This window comes from Suncus etruscus, chromosome 16 (genome assembly GCF_024139225.1).
Source record: "Suncus etruscus isolate mSunEtr1 chromosome 16, mSunEtr1.pri.cur, whole genome shotgun sequence".
Lineage (NCBI taxonomy): Eukaryota > Metazoa > Chordata > Mammalia > Eulipotyphla > Soricidae > Suncus > Suncus etruscus.
The window spans coordinates 22,417,293-22,441,737 of NC_064863.1; the positions used below are offsets into that span (position 1 = coordinate 22,417,293).

General features: G+C 36.0%; 1 protein-coding gene across 1 annotated transcript in view; it reads left to right on the forward strand.

The window, feature by feature from the left end:
• TBC1D19 (TBC1 domain family member 19) overlaps positions 1–24,445 on the forward strand; it is a 186,461-nt gene that overhangs the window by 80,619 nt on the left and 81,397 nt on the right. Inside the window, exons 4-7 of the mRNA XM_049790236.1 lie at positions 5,212–5,287; positions 19,331–19,405; positions 20,612–20,675; positions 22,362–22,408. Of these exons, the coding sequence (XP_049646193.1) occupies positions 5,212–5,287; positions 19,331–19,405; positions 20,612–20,675; positions 22,362–22,408 (262 nt within the window). The remainder of the gene's footprint in view (positions 1–5,211; positions 5,288–19,330; positions 19,406–20,611; positions 20,676–22,361; positions 22,409–24,445) is intronic.

A 24,445-nucleotide genomic window follows, 5' to 3' on the forward strand; every position in this document is an offset into this window, starting at 1 on the left:
CTAGCCACCAGTGAAATAGATGTTCATCATGATAATTAAGGCCTTAAATTCACAAAATATAAAATGCCACAGGTTGTTTGAACTAAAATAAACACGGCACTATTACACTATTACACTGAAAGCTTGAAATTTCAGTGTCTATATCTCATGCTGCTTGAATAAGAGCATCCAAATATTGGGTTTTCTTCTGAGCATAATTTAATAGTATTTAGTATTTTTGTGATCTAATGCATTCCTGATAATTGTCCTTTGAGATGAAGTGCTTTTTTACTTGGTGGAAAGGGAAGACTTTTATTTTTTCATATCATAAGAATACTAGACTCTTGACTCAAAGTAAACATTTTTATTTTTTATTTATTTATTTTTGTTTTTTGGGTCACACCCAGCGGCGCTCAGGGGTTACACCTGGCTTTACACTCAGAAGTCACTCCTGGTAGGCTCTGGGGACCATATGGGATACTGGGATTCGAACCACTGTCCTCCTGCATGGAAGGCAAATGTTTTACCTCCATGCTATCTCTCCGGCCCCTCAAAGTAAACATTTTAAAATAACTTGTTGAGATTATTTGAAGTAGTTTGGTAATGCTGCCATTTTTCTTGTGTTTTCTGGAAAAAAAAAACCTAAAAAATAAAATATCAAGGCAAATGGGGAATAAAAATAATAGATGGTCTTCGATTTATGATGGCTTGCTTAGGACTTTTAAAATTATATTTTACAGTGATGTGAAAGCTACACACATTCAGTAAAAGATTGAGTCTGGTCCTCCTAGTTGCTTGCTTGCTGGAATCACCTGAACAGACTTTGAAATGCTGGATTCTGGGCACACTCTCAGATCATTCTGATTGAAGTATAACTGTGGGCTAGCCCTCAACCATGTTGTTAGTAATATTAAGAATGACATAGCTGATTTGGAAAAATCAGGTTATTCAAACAAGAGGTTTGAGAATCTCTGGACTAGGCTCTGGTGTTTATTAGGTTAGATATGTCAAATTTTATTTAAAATGAAATTTTGCTGATTAGCCTTTGGTTTATGGCACTACATTTGTATAACCATATCTACCGCCAGTATCTAGTTCCATTCCTATGATCATATTGACCCTTTTCAGTCTCCTTTACCTTTCCCTTTGGTAGGGCATATTTTTCATGAAGTTTATTGCTTTTAGCTTACTTGCTTTGTTATTAATATTCCATATACAAGAGAAACATTTGATAATTGTGTTTTGCTTCCTTATTTAGATCACTTAGTAGAATCACCTATTCCAATCACTTTGTCAGAAAAGGCACCAGTTCAGCCTTGTAATAGCTGAGAAGTATTCCACTGAGTGTATGTAGCTCAGTTTCCTTACCCAGTTATCTATGAATGGGTTTTTGGTTGTTTCTATGTCATGGTTATTGCAAATAGTGCAGTTAAGGACATATGCTTTCAAATTATTCATGTTCATTAAATAAAGATGTGTGAATGGTATTACAAAGTCACGATATATTTTAAAAACTTTATTTAAACACCATGATTTACAGAGGTATTTATAATACAGCTGTTAGTGCACATTCCATGTTCCATAACCAATCCCACCACCAGCGTGACCTTCCCTTCACCATTGTCCCCAGTTTCCCATTCACCCCATAAGTCTGCTTGTTAGAACAAAATGGCTAATGGAATTATCAAAAAAAAAAAAAAAAAAAAAAGAACAAAACTTCAGTAAAAGAAAACTTGTGAGAATTTATTTATTTGTTTGTTTTTGTTTTTTGGTCCACACCCAGTGACTCTCAGGGGTTACTCCTGGCTATTTGCTCAGAAATTGCCCCCAGGCTTTGGGGGACCTTATGGGATACCAGGGATTGAACCACCATCTGTCCTAGGTCAGCCACATGCAAGGCTGCGCTATTGCTCTGGCCCCAAACTTGTGAGATTTTTTCCTAAAATGTTTTTAGTTGAGCCTTTTGTGTTGTTTTTGTTTATAGAACTTATTTCACTTCTCTGCTACTTTCTCATACTGGGCTGGCAGTATTGAGGAATTTGGAAATGTCTGCAGCCATGGATGTAACAGAACACTTCAGGAGTGCTGTTTCTGCTGCTGCTCAAATCCATTTTTCTACTGTGATAAGTAACATCTCTTTAAACTTCATTTCCACAAGACAAGTGCCACAGCCATAGGGGGATTAGCTTCTAGCTCATAAGCCTGCCAGGTGGGTAGCAAAGTGGGGATCTCAGACTTTTTGGGTGGCACACTTCGCAATGCTCAGGTTTTACTCCTGGCTCTCTGCACAGGAACCACCCCTGGTGATGCTCAGGGGACCCTATGTGATGCCGAGGTACTGCTGTCCTCTCTGGGACCCCTCCCAGTCTTTTTGATGCCCACGCATATTACTTGTTTATTTGTTTGTTTGTCTTCTTTTTGGGCCACACCCATAGGTGCTAGGGGTTACTTCCTGGCTCTGTGCTCAGGAATCACTCCTGACAGGATGTGGGGCTATATGGAATGGTTGTGATCTAACCTAGCCTCCCAAGTCAGCCACGTGCAAAGTAAACACCTTACCTGCTGTACTATTGCTCCAGGACCATATTCCCTTTTTTTAATTTGCATTTCCCCCTGGTTTAAGTGAAGCTGCTGCTCTCTGCATGTCTTTGGAAAAATGTCTCTTTAATTCTTTGCCTCACTTTTTACTTAGGTAGTTTCTTTGTTTCATGTTGTACATATTTTGGATTATATATACATATATATTAAGGCCTTGTCTGATATATGATGTACTAATATCTTCTTTTCAGAGAGTAGATTGACTTTTTGTTTTTGTAGTACAAAAACATTTTAGTTCATATAATCCCATTTATTTATTTTTACATTTGTTCCTTTGCCATTAAAAGTCAAATCATCAAAGATGTCCATGAGTTTTTAATAGAAAACATTAAAAATAGTTTATGATTTATTCTATGTGTTTATAGGTTTAAGTTTTATGTACAAACCTTTAATAATGACAATTATTTTTGAATATGTATTCCCAGGTTTCCAAACATCTTTCTTCTAAGTGTGTTTATTTTCGACTTTTGTATATGGTTCCCATGAAGATTGCAATAATATTTCTGTAGCCAAAATAGTCCTTTTTTTGTTCTGGAGTCCATTTGTTATGTATGACTAAACAAATTCTGTTCTTTTCTCTTCCTCTTTAATGTTTTGTTGTTGACTCATTTTGTTGCTTATTACATTTTGAGTTCTATTTTACTGCTCATTACCTTGCTCAAGTTTGTATTTTTTCCCCCCTCGAAGCAGAAGAATTTCTAGCAATAGAGGGCAGATTTGGCGGCAGTAATGCCCATTAGTTTTTTTGTTTATTTCTTCATCATGTCTGGAAGATGATTTGGGGGGTAGAGTATTCTTGACTGAAAGTTTAGAGGATTTGAATGTTATTCCACTCTCCTAACCTGTAAAGTTTCTTCTGAGAAAGTCTGATCAGATTGCCATCATGTGTTAAGTTTTCTTTTCTGTAGCAATCTTTTCAATTTTTCTTTATTATTGGCTGGATAATCAATACTAATGTCTCTTGGTCTCCTATCGGCATCCTGACTTTTTATGGTTTATTGTTTCCTTAGTTTGGTAAATTCTCATATTGTTTTTAATATGCTCTGTTTTTTCTTATTTGCCTTTTAGCATACCCATTAGTCAGATATTTGTTGTTCTAATGTCTGATTTCTCCTATAGAATTTATTTATCTAAACTTATTTTCTGTTTTCTGTGCCTATTACTTCTTTGATTTCACTGGTTCTTTACTCTTTGAAATTGAGTCTACTTCTATTCTCTTACGTGAGAGCAGGCAAAGTTAGAGTGATATTCAAGACATGCTTGCTATGCTTTAGTTGGAAGTTTATTTTATTTTTGCATTTTTATATCTAGCATTTATATCTACATGGATTTTTGTTTTGTTTTGTTTTTGTGCCACACCCATCGATGCTCAGGGGTTACTTCTGGCTGTCTGCTCAAAAATAGCTCCTAGCAGGCACGGGGGTCCATTTGGGACACTGGGATTCGAACCAACCACATTTGGTCCTGGATCGGCTGCTTGCAAGGCAAACGCCGCTGTGCTATCTCTCCGGGCCCATCTACATGGATTTTTAAAAAATAACTTCAATTTGTTGATGAACACCTTTTTTTCTCATTTCATTAATGTTCTAGTCTCTGTGGAAATGTATTTGATGTAGCTCATTGATTTTCTTTATTAGTAATTCTAAACTATTACTCATCTTTTCTGTGTTGACTAATTTTTTTTCCCCTAAGATTTCTCGTATTCATTGTATACCATTGGATTTAATCTATGTACATTTGCTTTGATTTTCCAGTAGGAGGCAGAGTGGCCCTAATTTTGGAGTTATTTATTTATTTATTTATTTATTTATTTATTTATTTATTTATTTTTAGGGTCTCCAGTGTGTGGAGGCAGAACTCCCAGTCTATTTGTGGTTTCCTTCAGTGATCTGATCATAGGGGGCTAGTGTGGAAAGCTTATCATACTAGCTCTTACCCTGATAATGGAGATTTATTACACCCAGGGATGTGCCTCTGTGAGGGCATTCATAGGAGTCCTGAGGAGTTCATAGGTGTCCCCAAAGCCCTGGTTCTTGCCTCACTTGATCTGCAGTCAAGTGGCTTTCCAAGTGGTACTCAATTTGACTTTACACCCTGCTCCCTCTTCTGTTAGCTCCACATTGGCCAGACTTAATCAGATCTCTATCAGTGGGTGGTAAGCTGGTGCTAATTGCTTGGTTACTTATTATGTCTTGCGTCCTAACATGGTTTTCTGGGAATGTAACTTTTTTACATTTTCGACATCAATTTATGATGTGTTTATTAAGATGTAACTATCCTAATTGGAAGAAGATTCTATATGCTTTTAATTTTGAAAAATATTAGTACAGAACATAGCTTAATACAAAAGGAAATAAGTTCCTTCATGGAATTCCCCAATAAAATAGATTTAAGGATTAAATGTAGGGCATTGGAAACATTGATGGTATAAGAGGAATGCTAGCGCTATATAGAGATCTCAACACTGAGAACATAATTTCAAAACTACAGCAACCAAATTGAAAAACATGCTTGCATAGATACATAGAATATGTGAAAAATATTATTTTAACATGAACTACAAAGGTAAGTAATTCTGAACAAGAGTTTTAATTTATTATCAAGCACAATTTAGATGCCTCTTTTTTGTCCTAGGTTTCCTATACCTAGTCATCCTGCTGCGCCTCCTGAACATCTTAAAGAACCTTTGGTGTACATGAGAAAAGCACAGGTTGGCTTTTGTTCATTTATAACATTATTTTCCATATATTATATAATGCAGAATGAAGATCCTAAATGATATCAGAGGTCTGTATTTCTTGTTATAGGCAATTCTGGGTAGAACCACTAACAGGATATAAACAATATTCCTTTACTCCTTTCTTTTGCTTTCAATAACCAAAGGTCACACCTACTTAATTATGGTAATCCTGAACATATTGAGTAATGGAAAGGCCATATTGAAATTTAAAATAATAAAAATATTATGCAGTAATACATCCTGCATGATCAGTGATATTAAAAGAATGAAATGAGAATGAATGGATTCACTCTTCCCTTTAAATTTTGGCTTTTGAGGCCAGAGTTACTCATACCATACTTGAAATACATTTATTTTTACAGCAAGCTGTTTTATAACGAATGCATTTTGTTATAGAATTCAGATTCTCTTGCTATATAAAACTGGCTGAGGGATGCCAGAGATTGAATCCAAGTGCCCTACCCACTGTACTCTCTCTGTGTCCCTATCCCTAATTTTTTAAAAAATGTTTTGTCTTGGTTTGACTTGTCCATCCCACCAGCCTTATTTGGGAGCCATCCTATCACTGCAGACATGCCAAGGAGCTTCATGGAGCTGTCTTTTACATCAGAAATTACAAATCTGCCCTCAGAAAATTCCTGTAAGCCTATCACCCACCTTAGACAATTCTTGTTCCTTTGGCTCCTGAAAAACTTTCCTGCATTGGGTTATCATGTTGTTCCAGAACTACTTCTGTAAGCCAGATTTTATTTTTCAACTTTAAGCCCCCCCCCCAAGGCTAGTGATATAAACAAAGTACATGAAGGTAGTTGAGAAAATGGCATTTTGTTTCTCTTTCCAAATGGTACCTATGAGAATAGTAATCAGACTTCTTATCATCTCATAAAGAATGATAGCCATTCTTTATCGAGAAATAATATATGTGTCAAAGAATTGTCTTATGTTTTGAAGGTATAAAATTAAGAAGATAAAGGTTGGTCTAAGCATTTTTGGGTAAAATTTGAAAAGTTTCAAAAGGTTTAAAGAAAATAGCAGGGTTTTTTTTATTTGTTTCGGAACATGCTCAGTGATATTTCTGGGCTACATCTGGTTCTGCACTGAAGAATTAATTACTCCTGGTAGAGCTTGGAGACCCTGTAAGATGCTGTCTCTCTAACCCTGAAAGTAGCAGTTTTTAACTTTTTAGGAGCAATAAATCCCCAAAGGTTTCTTCTTGTCATGATTTAAGAGTGAGTGCGGTACGTAATAGACATATTAAATGTTGGCTATTAAATACTGAGAATTTATTTGAAGGAGTAAGTCATATTGTGTATTTGTTTGCTCCTCTTCTCTTTTATTTTCCAGACTCACCCAGCAGATCATCACCCTCTATCCCTGGGGCCTAGTCTGCCTTGCCACCTATTTTTATTTAACTGGAAAACTATGAATATTGCTTACTATATTTTTCCAGAGAGGGAAAAATAGTCAAAGGAAGAACACTTCTGTGGCCCAGGAACATTGTAGGAATTAAGAAAATGTGTTGTTTGTTTTTAAAGAAAATGTGTTTTATTGGACAATATGTCATGCTCATTTATTTATGTATTTTCTACATGCTTTTGGAGACCTTATACCCTTTTACAGAATGTTTGCACCTATTACTCATTTTTTAAGAACAAGGACTCTGTTTTTTTTTTTTTTTTTTTTTTTTGATCACACCCAGCTGTGGTCAGGATTACTCCTGGCTCTACGCTCAGAAGTCGCTCCTGGCAGGCTCGGTGGACCATATGGGATGCCGGGATTTGAACCACCATCCTTCTGCATGCAAGGCAAATGCCTTACCTCCATTCTATATCTCTGGCCCCAAGGACTTTGCTTTTTATCCTCAGCACTTTCCTTAAATCCTGGCCCACAGAACATTCTTGGTTAATGTTTGTTGAAATAATTGATTCTTTGATTATGATCACACTAATTTCTCTGGCTTTTACGTGTTTGCCTGCCTTCCTGTTTTAGTTTTCCTGAAGTTATATGGTTCTTTAGCTTCCTATTCTATGGTACAGATCTTTCCTTTTTGCTTGAAAGCTACATTTCTGGACTGCATGGTGTCATTCCATCATGTTACCTCTTGCAGCTCGTATTTTATTGCCTCATCAGTCTTATATACTATCTGCCACTCTAGCATCTAGCCTAAGGTTACCTCTGTTATTTACCTTCTCTTTTCTCCCAAACCATTGAATACTTAGGTGATAATGCACACTAAAAAATTCTATCTTTATTTGTTAGCCTAATATTAACCCATTTGTTTTTCTTTCAAATGGTTCATTTTGATATCTGTCAAATGCTTGTAATGCTCATTTTCTCTGTTTTAGTGATGTTTTCATGCTTGTGAGTATCTCTATTTCATGCCCAATTCCATCTCTGTTTCACTCATTTATGATGTCTGTATCTTTATTAAGAGTGCTCGGGTCCTTCATGCTTTCAGAGCTTCCTTCTTGCCGCCACATCTTTTTTTGGCTCTGTAATCAACTGTTCATTTCTTTTCTGAGATCAAGCTCAGAACATCTAGAACTGAGTTGATTATTTTATTCCTTAAGTGAATGTCTCTCCATGACCTTCCAATTCCTGTAAATTGTTTTCCATCATTACGACTGTAATTTAGGCTTTAAATATCTTTGATTTCAGTTTTCCATCTCCAAATAGTCACTAAGGTCTGTAAATTGTTTCCTCTCAGTCCCTGAGCCTTTCCTTTTTATTATCAAGGTCATTTCCATGATGATGATGATGATGATGATGATGATAAACACAAATGACTATCTTTGATTGCTTACTTTGTTTTAGACATTAAGCTTTTAATTCATATCCTTGTTTTATCTTACCAACATTCAATCTCTTCTCATTTCCTCATATTTTAAAAATGCTATTAACTTTAACTAAAGGCAGTTGAACACTTACTTAAAAAATATCCAATAAACTGTCAGTGACTCCCAAGTGCATAATTAAGTTCTTATTCCAGTGCTGAACATTCAAGAACATATGCTCTCTGGCCTCACATTATTCTTTCCCTTATCAGTCCCTTATCAGTCTCTGCTTTCTTAGAAACTGTCTTATGTATCTTACTGATGAATCCTTTCACCAGTTGTTCTTGCATCTTCAGCAGTTTTCTTACTTTTTTTTTTTGTCATAAAAACCCTTTTTTACTTGCTTTTCTTTATGAAAACTCTTTCTACTTTATGGGTTTCAGTTGGGATAGCATCCCTTATCTCATCTTAGTATTGCTCCTCTTGGAAATTATTTCTTCCCCTTGGACTTTGTAACAAAAACATTGTCATTTGAAGGCCCTTATTGAAAACTTGCATTGTATTTTACTTCTTGTATACATCCTCTGGCCCCTTTCACAATGAAAATGTATGTAATTTGAAATAATTTTTGATGCATATTACAGTAGACTGACCTTTCTGTAACAGGAACCTAGTAAGTTTATGCTGAATCATAAAGGCATTTGTCATCTCTTCTGTCATTCTTTACATTATTTAAAAATATGTTTACTACATTCCTATTAGTAGAGGACACTCTTGTTTACATGCTGTGGAGACCCAGAAGTAAATGAGATATAGATTTTTCAGTCAGATAATATAATGATTTAATCTTTGAAATATGACTTGAATACAAGTAGCTACACAATAAAGAGTGCTGTGTGTCATACTGGAGGTGATGAGAAGTTTTGTAGGAGCCCCGGGAGGGAACAGGGCCAGGGTATTCCTCATAAATTGGTTTCTCTTTATAACCAAAAAGATTTTTTAAAGATATTTAAAAAAAAAACCAACTAGTTAGATATATTTATAAAAATATTTTTTATCTAGTAAAACACTTGAACATAAAATATTTTAAAATGATGCCCTAGAAACATGTGAATTATTTTTCTGAGTAATTTTTTAAAATAATTTTTATTGTGACCAAAAGTGAATAACAAATCTTTCACAGTAATATTTAAGGTAGATAGTGAAAATGAATCAGGGCCATTCCACCACCAGGGTTGTCCTCCCTCCACCCCTTTTCCCAGCATGTGCCCCATATCTCCCTCCTTTGCCCCCTGGAGTGCTAGTGTAACTGCTTCTCTCTGTGTATAGCTTGTTGTAGATAGGGTATTGATTCTGTTGTTGTTGACTTTGGGTTTGGTGTTTAAGTCTGATTATTTTTTATTTTCACTCATACGGCTGTTTGGTCCTGGTATTGTTCATTTTTATTTTCCCCTCAATTCATGAGGCAGAACAAGATAATTCAAGTTGTGTGGTTCTGCTGGAAGAAGACAAGCAACAACAACAACCAAAAAAATGACAAAAAGCCAACAAACAACAGTTAAAAAATAGATAGTAACTACCAAAAAAATAAAAAGCACCTAGCAACAACAACAACAAAAAAAATCACCAAATAATAACCACAAGACGGAAATAAAAAGAAAAGAAAGGAAAAAAAGAATAAAGAGAAAAAGAAAAATAATAAATAAAAAGAAAGAAAAACAAAGGAAGGAGTGCTGGTGTGGCAAGGTTCTGTGCTCTCCCCCGCTTTTTTTTGCATAGGCACAGTAAGTATTGGGGAAGTAAGAAAGGGAATTCCCTTGACCTAAGAGATTCAGGGTTTCTCCATCCTTGAAGCATACTGCCAAGGTAACAACTACTGGCTCCATATATGCTCATTACCACACACCAAGGTCTTTTTATGGTGCCAGGAAAATTTCTGCTCAGTTGTGGATGATAAAATCAGACCTCTGTAGCTAGAGATCTTGGTATTTGCACAGGTCATAGGACAAAGTCTAGGATAGAGTCTTTCTTTACAGTTCTAGAAGTTCTGTTCCATCATCGTTGTTGTAATCAGTCGTCTGTATTAAGTGGTCTTGGATTTTGCTCAGATTCTAGGCCGAAGCCCTGGATAGAGTCTTCATTATGGTTTCTTTTTGAGTAATTTTAAGTTTACTTGGATCTTAGTGACTTCATAAATGGATCAACTCCCTGAAATCTCTGGCCAACGATAATGAAGCTTAGTTTTCTAGCTGGGAGGAGAAAGGCTTCTTATAGTGCATCAATATTTTCCAGAATGCCTTCTGCAGGGTACCTGCATGAGAGATGCACCACATAAAGAAAGGGTTCCATGGACAGATAAGTTGGGAATGAGATAGACACTTTGTATTAAAGAATCATTGCTCATTCTATTGTATTTTTTAAAAGACATGATATTTTTATGGAGGGGTCAGGTGGCATGGATCAAAACCAGGGCATTCATATGTACTCTATCACTAAGTACCACAAATGCAACCAATCAGAGCTGATTTTAACTAGAGTATTCAATTTATGGAAATTTTTTGGCTATTTAGAGAATTTTTAGAGGTATTACTCAGTTTCTCCTATTTTTAGCATCTTAACACTGATGTGGTATCATGTTATAATTAGTAATATAAATACATTATACATACATTATTTTTTTATCATTTTAATATAATTTTTATTTTGATCATAGTGGCTTACATATTGTTGGCAATAATATTTTAGGTACATATTTATATAAAATAAGGGGGGATTCCCATCACCGATTTGCCCTCCCTACACCTCTGTTTTCGTCCTACCTATCATATCCTCCTCCCTCACCCCCGGGGCTGCTAAGATATGTGGTCCCCTCTCTACTTAGCTTACTACTTAGTAGTCTTGCACCTGTTTGGTCTTGGTGCCTCCCTTACTTTCCCCTCTAACTGGGAGGCAGGACTAGATAGTTTAAGTTATGTGGTTTTGTTTGAAGAAGAGAAAAGTAATAAACTGGGGTAAAAGTCTAATATGCCGAAAATGGGCAGAATCCTTCTAGAGGCTCTCATCATTGGTTTGAGAGACGAAGGAGAAAAATAAGGTGAAACACCCCAACAGTACAAAAAGAAGTGTCAAATATTCAGTGAGGACTCTAACAATAACTATAAGCACCACAAAAACAAACAAATAAACAAACAAAACCATGGTCTTGAGATAAGAAACATGGCAGAGCACATAAGAAAGAAAAGAAAAGAAGAGAAAAAAAATAAGTATAAATGGGGACAACTTCAATAACCACACCAAAACAAAGAAAGCGACAAAAAGTAGATAGGTAAATAAAAATAAAAAAAATAATAAATGAAGATAAAAAAATAATATATAAAAAATAAAAAAAATGTTTTGTGTTTTTTGCTTTTTTTTTCCCCTCCTGCACTGGCACAGTAAATATTGGGGTCATTCGCAAAGGAATTCACTTGGCCCAAGAGATATGGGGTTTCTCCACCCTTGGAGTATATTGTCATGGGATTAACTATAGATTCCGCTCAGGTTCATTTACTCTCCTGGTGGTGCTTTCGTGATGTTTGGAAGACTTCTGCTCCATCCTGGGTGATAAAATCAGACCTCTGTATCTAGAGATCTCAGTATCTGCACAGGTCCAGGAGTGGGACTTATGATGAAGTCTTTCTTTGTGGTTCTAGAAGTTCTGTTCCCTTAGTGTCATTTTAAACCATATTCTGTGGTTGGTGGTCTTGGTCTTTGCACTGATCCTAGGATGGCACCTAGGATAGCGTCTTTCATTGTGTTTCCAGAAGCCCCATTCCATTGCAATTGTCTCTGCCAGACCTTTGGAACTGGGGATCATGGTTGTTGTGCAGGTCGTAGTTCAAACCCTAGACTAGGGCTTTTTTATTGGTCCCAAGATATATACAGTCTGGTCATGGTTCTAGCAGCCAGTCATCTGTAAATTGCGATCTTGGCTTTTGGACCTACCAAAGGGTGACAAGTCTTCTGATTTTGTTTTATCATTGGCTGGTAAGGTAGGATAACCTGCTCTTAGGTCAAGTTGTTCCCATTTTCCTTGTTGTCAGGATATCGTATTAGAGCTGGCACTTGTTGGTGACCCAGAGGTATTAAGGCTGTCGCGGATGGGATTTGTTTCCTGTAGCTGTTGTGAAGAACTGTGTCGTTTCTATGCCTGGGATCCAGGGTTCAAGGCTGGATGGATGGTGTCTAATCACCTGAGGTCTAAGTTGGGTCCGCGTGACATATTTCCAAGGTAGGAGATATCCCTGTATTGTAAACAAGTATGAATTCCTATCCCTAGTAGATAAGAGCTCTTTTTTTATATGTAAGATTTCCCCTTTTTTACTGTGCCTTTGCAGGGAGAAATGGTGCTACATTATATTGTCAGTGCTTTTGGGGGTGGACAGAGAAGAAAACAGAAACAGGTCACACACCTAAAAAAGATAAAAATAGGAATAAAAATATATGTGCTCACATATGTATATGTAGAACAAACATTTTTTTTTTTTTGGTTTTTGGGCCACACCCGGCGGTGCTCAGGGGTTACTCCTGGCTGTCTGCTCAGAAATAGCTCCTGGCAGGCTCGGGGAACCATATGGGACACCGGGATTCGAACCAACCACCTTTGGTCCTGGATTGGCTGCTTGCAAGGCAAACACCGCTGTGCTATCTCTCCGGGCCCAGAACAAACATTTTTAAAAAATGAATTAACCAAGTATTTAAAGGAACAAAGTGATGCAAAAGATTACCTTACTTTTGGGGAAAAGCAGGTAAAGAGGTGGTATAATACAGGTCTTATACTTATGTTGGAAGTACAGGTTTTCTCATTGTCTTTTGGGTTTTTCTTGTGGTGTGTGGGCTCCCAGGCACCTTTCCATCACACCCGCTGACCTTGAGATTGGCAAAAGATTTGCCGCAGGGAGGTCTTGGAAGAGTTCTTGCTTTGGGGATACTTTTGGAGCTAAGTCCGGTTTCAAGTAACAGTCCATGTTAGGGGGAGTTGGTAGGGAGGGGCCGCACAGCTTGAGTCCGAAGGGAAGTTGGCTGCCTTTTCTTGCAGGGGACGAGGTGTGGGTTTGACTGGGTGTCCCTTCGCTTGGGTGCTGGGTACTAGTTCGTTGGGGTAGGAGGTCAGTCTTGATGCCTAATGGATTAAGGACTGAAGGTGAAGAGTTTTAATATGGTGGGAGGTCTGGATGGGATTGAGGGTTGAAAGGATAGTTGGATTTCCAAAGGGGGGAAAGGGGAAAGTATATGGAAGGGGTAGGAAAGAAGAAAAGAGAAAATACAATTAGAAAGAAAGGGAGAAAAGAAAAGAAAAAAACAGAAGAGAAGAGAAGAAAAGAAAGTAGTGAGAAGAGAGGAGAAAATAGCAAGGGAATGCTAGTTTGCTTGAATGTGTTCAATGAGTAGGGCCTGTAGTTTAAGTTTGTACATCACAGTTGCTGTCCGTGGTCTGACTGGTCACATGCTTCAATTCCTAAAAGAAGGTATAACCTAGAGATAAAGTGTATGTTAAAGAGTTTTCTCGGGACCATCTCGTAGTGCAAGCTGTGGTATCTCGTGTGACTGAGCCCTGGGCTGCCATCTTAGTTTGTCCATCCTTTGTATCCAAGAACGCCTGTGGACAGAAAAGCTGAGAGGTTATTTTAAATATAGTAAGATTAAGACATTAAAACATAGTGTTATGGGATGTTTCCATTGGAGTCAGTGATTTCCCGTGGTATTCTTTACCTGTGATCCTGTATACGATCTCTAAGGGATTATTATGGGCCTTTTTTTGTAGAAGGCTGATTACATACCTGTTCTCTCTATGCTGCTGTTTCTGGTGTTGCTGGTTTTTTTTGTGGTATAATGTGTAGTCAAGAGTTTGTGTTGTTCCTTTTTCATGTATTTTGGGCACTGCCCTCGAATATATACATTATTTTTAAAGCAATATATATACATTATTTTTAATTAAAGTTCATATTTTATCTGGATTCCCGAGTTTGTTTGTTTTTTTTGTTTGTTTGTTTGGGTTTTGTTTTGGTTTTTGGGTTACACCCGGCAGCGCTCAGGGGTAACTCCTGGCTCAGAAATTGCTCCTGGCAGGCTCGGAGGACCATATGGGATGCTGGGATTTGAACCACTGTCCTTCTTCATGCAAGGCAAACACTTACCTCCATGCTATCTCTCCAGCCCCCTGAATTCCCAAGTTTTAATTCAATGTACTCTTTCTATCCTAGATATCACAGTGCATTTAGTTGTCATGTCTCTTTACATTCCTCTGAGTTATGACTGTCTCTAAAGCTTTCCTTGGTTTATAGATCACATTAGCAATTTTGAGAAGTGCTGTCCAAGCATTTAATAGAATATTTATGCATTGGAATTTGATGTTTTTCTTAATTAGACTGGAGTTGGGGAGTTTGGGAGGATGACAACAGATATAAAGTACAAATTATTGTCACAGCATTGGAACATGCTATCAGCATGATTTGTCACTGTTGATGCTGAATGGTCATCTGGTTGCAATAATATTAGTAAAATTTCTCCTCTTTAAAGTTCTTCCCTCATTTTGTTTACTATGCTTTAGGTAAAATCCACACTTGAGGAAGGATGAATTATGTGTTGTCTTTTATTTTCTCTTTTCTTTCTTTCTTTTCTTTTTTTTTTTTTTGTTGTTGTTGTTGTTTTTCTTTTCTCCTCATAGGGCTTACTCTTGGCTCTGAGGAATTATTTCTGATGGTGCTTGAGGTATCTTATATAGAGCGGGTTCTACATCAAAGTCAAGCACCCTAGTACTATATCTCTGGCCCTGCTCTGCCTTTTTGGAGAACTGGCTAATGAAATAACTATTATATAATATAGAACTATATAATGGGAAGCAGTTTTTTCCTATCAGGATGGATCTATATACTATACTTTAAATTTTAATTTAGTATTCTATAGTTTTCTTGTTTATAGTATATTTTGGTATATTTTTTGTTGTTTGTTTTTTGTTTTTGTTTTGTTTTTGGGCCACAGCTGGTGATGCTCAGGGTTACTCTTGGCTATGTGCTCAGAAATTGCTTCTGGCTAGGGGGATCACATGGGATGCCAGGACTTGAACCAGGTTGGTCCTGGATCTGCGTGTGCAAGGCAACTCCCTACCACTGAGCTATTGCTCCAGCCCCATATTTCGGCATAATAAAGATTCAGAAAACTTCTGCAGTAACAAACTTTAATTTTGTTTAATCCAGTGTTTAAATTTACTTGACCATAATCTTCTATTTATCTATAAACTACTCTGGCACCTACCTAAGCTATATCTTTTAGATAAAGCAGTATTAAAAAAATTGATGTGCAGTGTGATAAATACAAGTGCATTAATTTTCTTGTGAAATAATCCTAGTAAGCTCATAAAGCTCTGATTATGTAGTAGATATCATTTTAATGCTTTGAAAATATCTAGCAATTGAATATGCATGCCAATACTATAAGATTAGTTACCCTTAGCAGTGTAGGTTTAAGCAGTTTAGGCACCATCTGCCCAGAAACACTCAAGCTATGACATCTCAATGACTGCTGTGTTCTCGCTCATAACAAGAATGATGTTTTTCTTTTATTCTATATTGCATCTCATACCTGTCCTAAGTGGTTTTTCTGCCTCTTTGTCTTCTTATATCCAAGATTCAGACTAGAGCTTTCATACTTTCCTTTTGCTTCCCAACCATTTTCTGTTTTCTCACTCTAAGCCCTTCCATCCTGCCACCCCTTTGCCCACTTGGAAGCACAAAACTCTGACTAATCAGACTGGGCTTCTTTGGTGGTTCTCGCAGGTGGTCCTGCACTTCTGCTGTTGCTGCTCTCTAAAACTGTCTTCCTTTAAATCAGATGTATATTTTGGCCAACTTCTTCACAGCCTTCTTTTTGAAAGACTTGACTCAGCTACAAATCTGTTCTCCCAGTTCCTCATAGAGGTGGGTCTTAGTATTTCCTCCCACAGTATTTGGGCCTTTTCAGAAGTTCAGGTCTCCACTCAGAACTGTGTGCCACTTTGGTTATGTCAAGCTAGGTTCAAATTCTGCAGGTATGTGAGAAGTTTCCTAACTCCTTAGAAGAATAAAAATTGGGAGTACTACCAAAAAATAGGGTTACTTGGAATACCTGTCTCTACAGCTGGACAAACATCTCATTACAGTTTCTGCTCTTCATTGTAAGGTCTTTTCCTTGCTCCTGAAGAACTCATTTCTTAGCTCAAGATTTTTACCCCCCATTTTACCTTACTTGGGTCGTTAGGGCCAATCCCACATATCTGTGGGGTCCCTCTGTACAAAATTAGTACTTTTTTCTATCAACATATATGGCATATTTGATGTCCAGAGAAGAACCCTGAGGGAAGGAGACTTGCCCCAGCCTCACTCTGTGCTCTCTGGAGCAGTTTGTGTCTCTTTTCATTGTATCTCCCAGCATCAGTCACAATTTTATTTGACTTGACTCAGGGGAGATGCTCCATCAGTATTGTTTAAATACTTATGTATGAAAAAGTTCCCTCCCGTTAACTATTCACATCTTCCTTTCTAGTAATTCCACTTCTAGAACTGTATCTCAAGGAAAGAGTTTGAGAAATGACAATTAAATTCATGATGATATTGAGGAATTTAAAAGACTAAATAGTAGCAGAAAGGTGTACTTAAATATAATGTGACACCTCCAAAGACAATGTACTATAGTACCAAAAATTCCATTTTTTTGAGAAATGAAGTAAGAAAATGAATATAATATATTCTTAAGTGAAACTGAAAAAGTTAAAAATTAATTCCATGTTATGTATAGGCATTTATATATATGCCAGTTATATATACATTCTTAGAATAAAGAAAAAGAACAAAATGCTAATTGTGTTACTTTTAACTGTTGCAACTTTTTGAATATTTCTTTTTTTGTTTGCACATTATTATATTTTTAGATTATTCTGACTAGAGAGAACTGTTAAAATCACTTTCTATTATCTAAATGGTTAATTTTTGTGGGGATCAGGGTAAATAAAATTTAAAAATTTTATACTTCCAAATAATTTTTTGCATGTTGCTATTTATTTTATGGCTTTAGTTGTTTAAAATAAGAAGTAATAAAGTGATAACCAGTGCCCATTTAAAGATTTCAACAAAATGGCAGTTTTTTAATGATTCTTTTGCCTCTATGGCTTAGAAATTGCCTTATTTTTAAATTCTTAAATACTTTGGGTTAATATGATAGAATCTAATTATTAGGGAAATTGATTTTAAGGCAACAATAATTTCATTTGGAGAGGATATGGGTTTGGGTAAAAGGTAATGTCTTCCTACTTAAAATTAAAAGACCATTCATTTTTTTTTTCAAAATCCATTCTGTATATCTTTTTGTAAAAACCATTCTTTTTTAAATGATATTTTGAAGCAATTATTTTTTTCTTGGTGCTCCTATATGTTGAAAACAGAAGTAATAGTATAGGAGTCTAGTGCTACTATAGAAAAGTCGTGGCAATCTTCTTGTGTCTTAGAGGTGGCACAGGAAGTGAGGAAGACATGCAAACCACTATGTTCATTTTTTCTTCATAACTTTTAAGGTTTTAAAGGAAGTGGTGGGTACTATGTTTATTTAACAGCTAGGAGTTTTGGTATCTCTACCTTTCTAATTATTTGCTCATTTTAAAAATGTCCTTTCAGCGATTTATGATATGGGCTGACAAAACCCTTTATTATCTTGCTATAATCTTGCTATTTATATTGTTTGGATATGTCTTATGTTCACCATCACACAATAAAAGATGTGTTTCTTAGGAACCAGGAACTAAACTATGCTGCTTTAGTATGTGTTTAATAGATGCTGAACAAATATTTATTGAGCCAACCGCTTTTTATTTGAAAATTCAGCTATTCTAGCTCATTTTCACTGTTCTACCTCAAAAAATACAAACTTCTCTGAACTAAACATTCTTTTTTCGTTCCTTCTCTCAATTTTAAGTCCTATTTTTTTTTTCTCGTTTGAGTTATTTCTACATTCCCGCCTTAGTCATAGAATACAGGAAAAAGTGATCATGAAATAAAGATGATCAGCATCGCTTTGGTTCTTAAAAATTCTTTCTCATTTTATTCTTTTCCTGTTTTTTGTTTGTTTGATTTTGGGCCGTAGCCCAAAGGCCAAAAGCACTGCCCCAAAGGCATTGCTCAAGAGTTGCTGTTTCTGTGCTCAGAAATTACTCCTTGCAGGCTCAAGGGACCATATGGGTGCTGGGGATAGAATCTAGGTCAGCCATATGCAATACATGTCCTTCCCACTGTTCTGTCACTTCAGCCCCTCATTATTTTCTTTTAAACATTTTCTTTCATATTTTCAATTTTGTGATTGAGATTAATATACATACATGACAAAATTAATAAAAGTGTATGTATAAATACTTGCAAAATTATATAATTTTTTAAAACCTATTTCATTCAAAATACTTTTTTTGTTGCTTAATATCTTTTTGGCATAAAATTTTAAACTATTTTTCTCCTTATAATACAAGTAAAGTTAAATCTTTGGTATTTTGAAGAACTAGGATCATTTACATTTTACTTTATAGCTTTCATTCAAACAATATTTCTTGGGGGATCTGGAAAGATAGTACAGCAGGTAGGGCATTTGCCCTGCATGTGTTCGATCCCACTTCTATTCTGGCACCTCATATGTTTCCCCAAGCCCTACCAGAAATTATCCCAGAGTGCAGAGCCAGGAGTAACTCCTGTGTACCCCAAAACAAACAAAATAACCAAAATATTCCAAAAAAAAATTCCATTACAATTATTATTTTAGAGCTTAACTAACAAATATATTTCAGAGTATCTTGTCAAGGTATATGATCGAAAGTGTCATTTGGTATTTTGTTTGTAACTATTTTATTTTTGAGTCATTAATGGGACTCTTGAATTAAAATGCTAAAATGTAACCTACCATTTCTTTACCTACTATTGTTCTCATAATATGATTGAATTTTTCTTTATTCTCATTCCTCCTCTAGAATGGACTGAGACTTTCTTTTACTCATCACTTTATGTATAGCACTAAGGCTATGTCTATGTCTGTCATATAATCACAGTAGTCAATATTTTAGTCAATAGTCAATTGTTGAGTGAATAAGTGAAGATAACTAAGCTCAATTATGTAACTCATATCTTTAATTTTTAAATAAATTCCAGTAAAATTATTTAGAAACAATAATAGGCTATTCTTTCTGTTTCAGGGAAGTTGGGAAAAAAGAATTTTGAAGAGTTTAAATAGTATGTGCACAGAACTGAGTATCCCCTTGGCACGAAAGGTACTTTTAATATAGAATTATTTTATTATAAATCAAATGCTAGAATGTATCATGAAGTTACAACTGTTAGGTTGTATATAATGTATATAATATATATAATGCTTTCTTTATAAAAGTTTATCAGTTTTGAAACAAAAAGCTATAAAATAACAATTATGGGTATATTCTGTGTAGATTTTTATAATGTCTGTTGTTGTAATTCTTTTTGTATTAGCCTCTATCTTGAAAATACATAAGCAGTCTATGGTATAGATCATTTAGTGATCTGGCTGTAAAGGAGATTATATATATACTTCAGCAATTTTAATTACTCATATTCATCTTACTTTTTGGCTAATTAAATAACCATATTTCTTAAACTGAAGCGGACTTTTAATTCAATTGGCTTGTAATAGCCAAAAATGGTGCCATTTTTCAGTGTTTAACATAGAGAATACACAGCAATCATTTTTCTTCTCTCTGTAAAACTGTTTAAATCTAGCAGCATTAGATTTATTTACGTCTAGTGCTCAATATTTATCTTTTACTCTGGGCCTTTAGCAGGGAGGGAGACAAAGGAGAATAAGGTACATGCTCTGGATTTTCTATATTTGCTTACAAGAGGGAGAGAATAAGTTTATTTATTTATTGTCTTTATTCTCCCTATGTGCTGTTCATGCCCTACTTCTGGACAGGAGATAGGGATACATTTTGTGTAATATCCAAGGACAAATCACTGGAGGCACCAGTAGGATGGCTTAAAAAAAGGATGAATTGCTATAAAATACTGTCTACATGTGTAGTATTGTATAATATACTGTCTTTCATATAGGAAGATGATGCCACTGTCTCACAGTCACACTCTCTTGGCCAGCCCCCCTTGCGATGCATTTCTGAGATTGCTGGATGGGGTAAGAGAAGTAGTATGTGGCTGAGGAGCAGTATCTCTTTGTGAAACTTACTGGCCAGTATAGACTGTTGACCTTCATTTTTTTAGATTATTAGCACCATATTCTAACCGAGTTGAGATTAGATATATAAAATAGTAGTTAAGTAATAATCCTTTAAGTATAATTCCAAATCTAGTTTACTGTCTGTAATAAAAAGTTATTTTTCCTTAAATATGGTAGCTTATTGAAAGTTTTAGATCAGTTGTTGATTTGTATTTTTCATTTGCACTGCTGAACTTCATGAAATGAAACCAATTTTAAAATTCTCCTTTTTTAGAGGCCAGTAATGGAACAGAAAGAACTTCTCAATAAATGGAATGAAATGGGAACTGATGAACCAGGTATTTGAATATCTTTTATTAAAATATAGGAGAGGGTAAATAGTTTCCTTCTTAATTATAAATCTGAAGCAGTAACATAAACAATTATTTTGGAAAGATAGTTCTCTTCCCTATTCTGCTAGTTTATAGTTATCTGTTTTGTCTGTTTTTTTTTGTTTTTGTTTTTTTTTTTTTTTTTGGTTTTTGGTTTTTGGGCCACACCCAGCAGCGCTCAGGGGTTACTCCTGGCTGTCTGCTCAGAAATAGCTTCTGGCAGGCACGGGGGACCATATGGGACACCGAGATTCAAACCAACCACCTTAGGTCCTGGATCGGCTGCTTGCAAGGCAAACGCCATTGTGCTATCTCTCCGGGCCTGTTTTGTCTGTTTTAACTTCAACTTTACAGTTCAAAAATTCCTGTTTGGTCTTTGTTTTCTATTATTTCAGGATATTTTAGTTAATTATCATTTTTTAATTTTGCTTTGATTTTGGTGAGGAGATCTCACCAACTATTACTCAGGTTTTACTACAGGCTTGGTGTCCAGGGCTGTTCCTGGGAGTACTCAGATTCTGTGTTGCCACAGATCAAACCAGGGCCTTTTACATTAAAGCATGTCTTTAGTCCATTTATTTGGCTCTTTAGTTGTCAAGAATTTTTTTAAAGCAGCATTTAAAAATATTTTTGTTAAAAAGTAGATTGCTTGAACCCAAGGTAAATATTTTTTAGGCTTAACTGCATTTCAGTGTCAAACATGAATAGAGTAATAAAATGTTTCAAGAATCCTGGCTTTTATCATTTATTTTGGTGTACTTAATGTTTAAAATTGAGCTAATCAGGTTTTTGTTTTGTTTTGTATTTGGGCCTCACCCAGAAGTGCTCCAGTATTATTCTTGGCTCTACATTCAGGAATTACTCCTGGCAATTCTTGGCTACTGTATGGAGTGCCAGGGATCAAACAAGGATAGACTTTATGCAACTCAAATCTCTTATCCACTTTACTATAGCTCTGGCCCTGGGTCAGTCAGTTTTGCAAATATATAAGTGACAATTAGATGTCATTTACTGTGATCAGTAGATGTATGCAATTTCAGAAGCAAGACATGTACAAAATCTAGCTCTCAGGAAAAAATTGCAGGCACCTGGATACATGATGTATATAATTTGGTACATGCTGTGATAGAGGAAACAGGGTATTATAAGCTCAATAAGGTGAACAGATTGAAATTACCGAGAAATTCATTATGAATATGTTGTTTTGGGGCCAGAGCCTTACGTGTGGCTGACCCTGCCATTTGATATGTTTCCCTGAATATTTCTAGTCTGATTCCTGAGCTCTAAGCCAGGAGTAAACATGTGGCCCCCAAAAGAATATGTTATGTTATATTATATTATATTATATTATAAATACTTTGAAAATTCTCCTGTAGATCTTTTATATTTTTTTTACCTTTAGGAATTCAGTTATAAATAATGTCTAGATTTATGAAAGGCAGACACACATTTCCTCCAGATGTCTTCTAGGATGTCATGGGGATGGACTATCTCATTTTTGTGTTCTCATTAGTTAGTGCATATATGACAAGTAATGGTTTATTTCTCTGCCTGTGTTGGAATTCATCTAGCTGCACAGCAATTTATGAATCATTATTTACTGGCATTGGTATAATATCTGAAATTTTGTTTTAATTTTTTCATTAATTTTAGATTTAAGCCTCTTCAGACCTGTTTATGCACCTAAGGATTTTCTTGAGGTAAGTTCTTTGGGAAAGTGTGAAAGAATAGATAGTATCTCCAGACAATAATATTACTATTTAAGATCCTTCGAGTCATTGAAACAGGAATGACATGATCCATTTGTGTTTGGAAATGTCTTTGAAAAATATTCTGGAGTGTGGGAAGACTGGAAGCAAGTATATGAAGATTGGAAATTTTGACTGAATGCTGCCTGGTATATAAAGAAATTGAATGATCTTTTTATTTTAGGCTTTTTTTTGTTTGTTTGTTTTGGTAGTCCAGATAAGACTTGATCAAGGTCTGTGTTTAAAAGGACAGCTTTGGAAATGGAAAGAATTCAACAAATTTAAAATAGATTTTAAGGAGGGTTGTGGAACTATTTAGATGTGGGTACTATCAGAAAAAGAAAAAGATGCACTTTTCTTCCCAAAATTAATCATGAAGAGATAACTTGCTTGTGCTGGCTGTGGGTAGGTAGGTCTGTCCCCTGGAGCATATGGGAGAAGGAACATGTCCACTGGTGAATGTGAGGAAAGTAATTAAGTTTGAGAACCGTAGCAATCTTCCAAGTAGAACTCTTTAGCAGACAGTTCAAACCATTATTTGAATTCATTTTCTTCAGTTCAGTCCTTACATGTAATCCATTAACAAATCCTATTAGCGGTTCATCAAAATAGACCAGAAATCTCCCCAATTTTATCACCACCATTGCTACCTCCCTGGTTCAAGTTACCCTCTTTTGTCTGCTTCTAACTGATCTTTCTGTGACTCCCTGACCTTTGCCTAGAATGTTCTTAGCATAAATTCAAAGGAAGCTCTTTAAGTGCTTTTCAGAATAAATCACTCCTTTGGTATCTGGTGACTTTTCAACTCAATCTTGTTCAAAATTAAAGCCAAGCCAGTGGTGTAAAACACTGTTTCATTCAACACCCCATTATCTCTCTGAATTAATTACGTTTGACTTTTTCTTTTTGGTTTTGGGGCCATACCCAGCAGTGCTCAGGGGTTACTTCTAGCAGGCTCTGGGATCATATGGGATGCTGGGGATTGAACTTGGGTCTGTCCGGGGTTGATAGCATGCAAGGCAAATGTCCTACCACTGTGCTTTCACTCTGGCCCCCACTTTTGATTCTTATCTAAGTACTTTGCCTTTTGCTTCGTCAGCTTCCTTCTCTCATGCAGGCCTTTTCTGTGTATTTTCTCTGCCTGCTGTCACCTACCATTCCCATTCTCATTGGCCTTCACATACCTTCATCCTTAATGTCTTTGCTTAAATGCCACCCCAGCAAATCCTTCCAGATTGTTATGCCACCACCACTTGAAACTTCTAGCCATTTCCTGCTTTGCTCTTGACAAAGCTTTCTTTTTTTTAATCATAAAATACTTCGCTCATTACTGACCTTCTCGCTGGATGCCTGCTCTACAAGTGCAGGGTCATCTCATACTGATTTGGTCATTGCCTGGACAACCTTGAGTCAGATCGTCATAAGACTCACTGGACTTCACAGGGGCTACCACATTAGGTTTCTTCCAACAACAAAAAGAAAGTCCATGTAAAACAGAGACACTTGAACACGATGGAAGGCCTTTCTCATTTGTACAGGATGCAATTTTGTCTTTGGATCATGAACCACCAAGACATAAACAAGATCTCTTAGTCTTTGGAACAAGGCCAACATTTTCCAAGGGGTCTTTTATACCCTCACTTTACTGATTATATCAGGTACAAAGTCCCAATTTTTACATTTCTATTTTATTTCAGTTATTTCCCTTTGCTTCTAACCCCCAGCACCATACAGTATACCTTTTCTCCCTCCTCACCGTCTTATTGAATAACTTTAGTTGTACATTGTTAATTGTAATTTGTACATTATTAATCCATAATGGAAATAAATTTATATGCTGTGCCCCGGGGGGGGGCATTTAAATGTATGTTTTACATGAATGGTATATTCCATCCCATCACATCAATGATGAGAGCACAACTAGATCATGTAGATCTGAAAATAGGCAGACAGCTACTATAGACTAGCGCAAATTAATTCAGTGCTTAA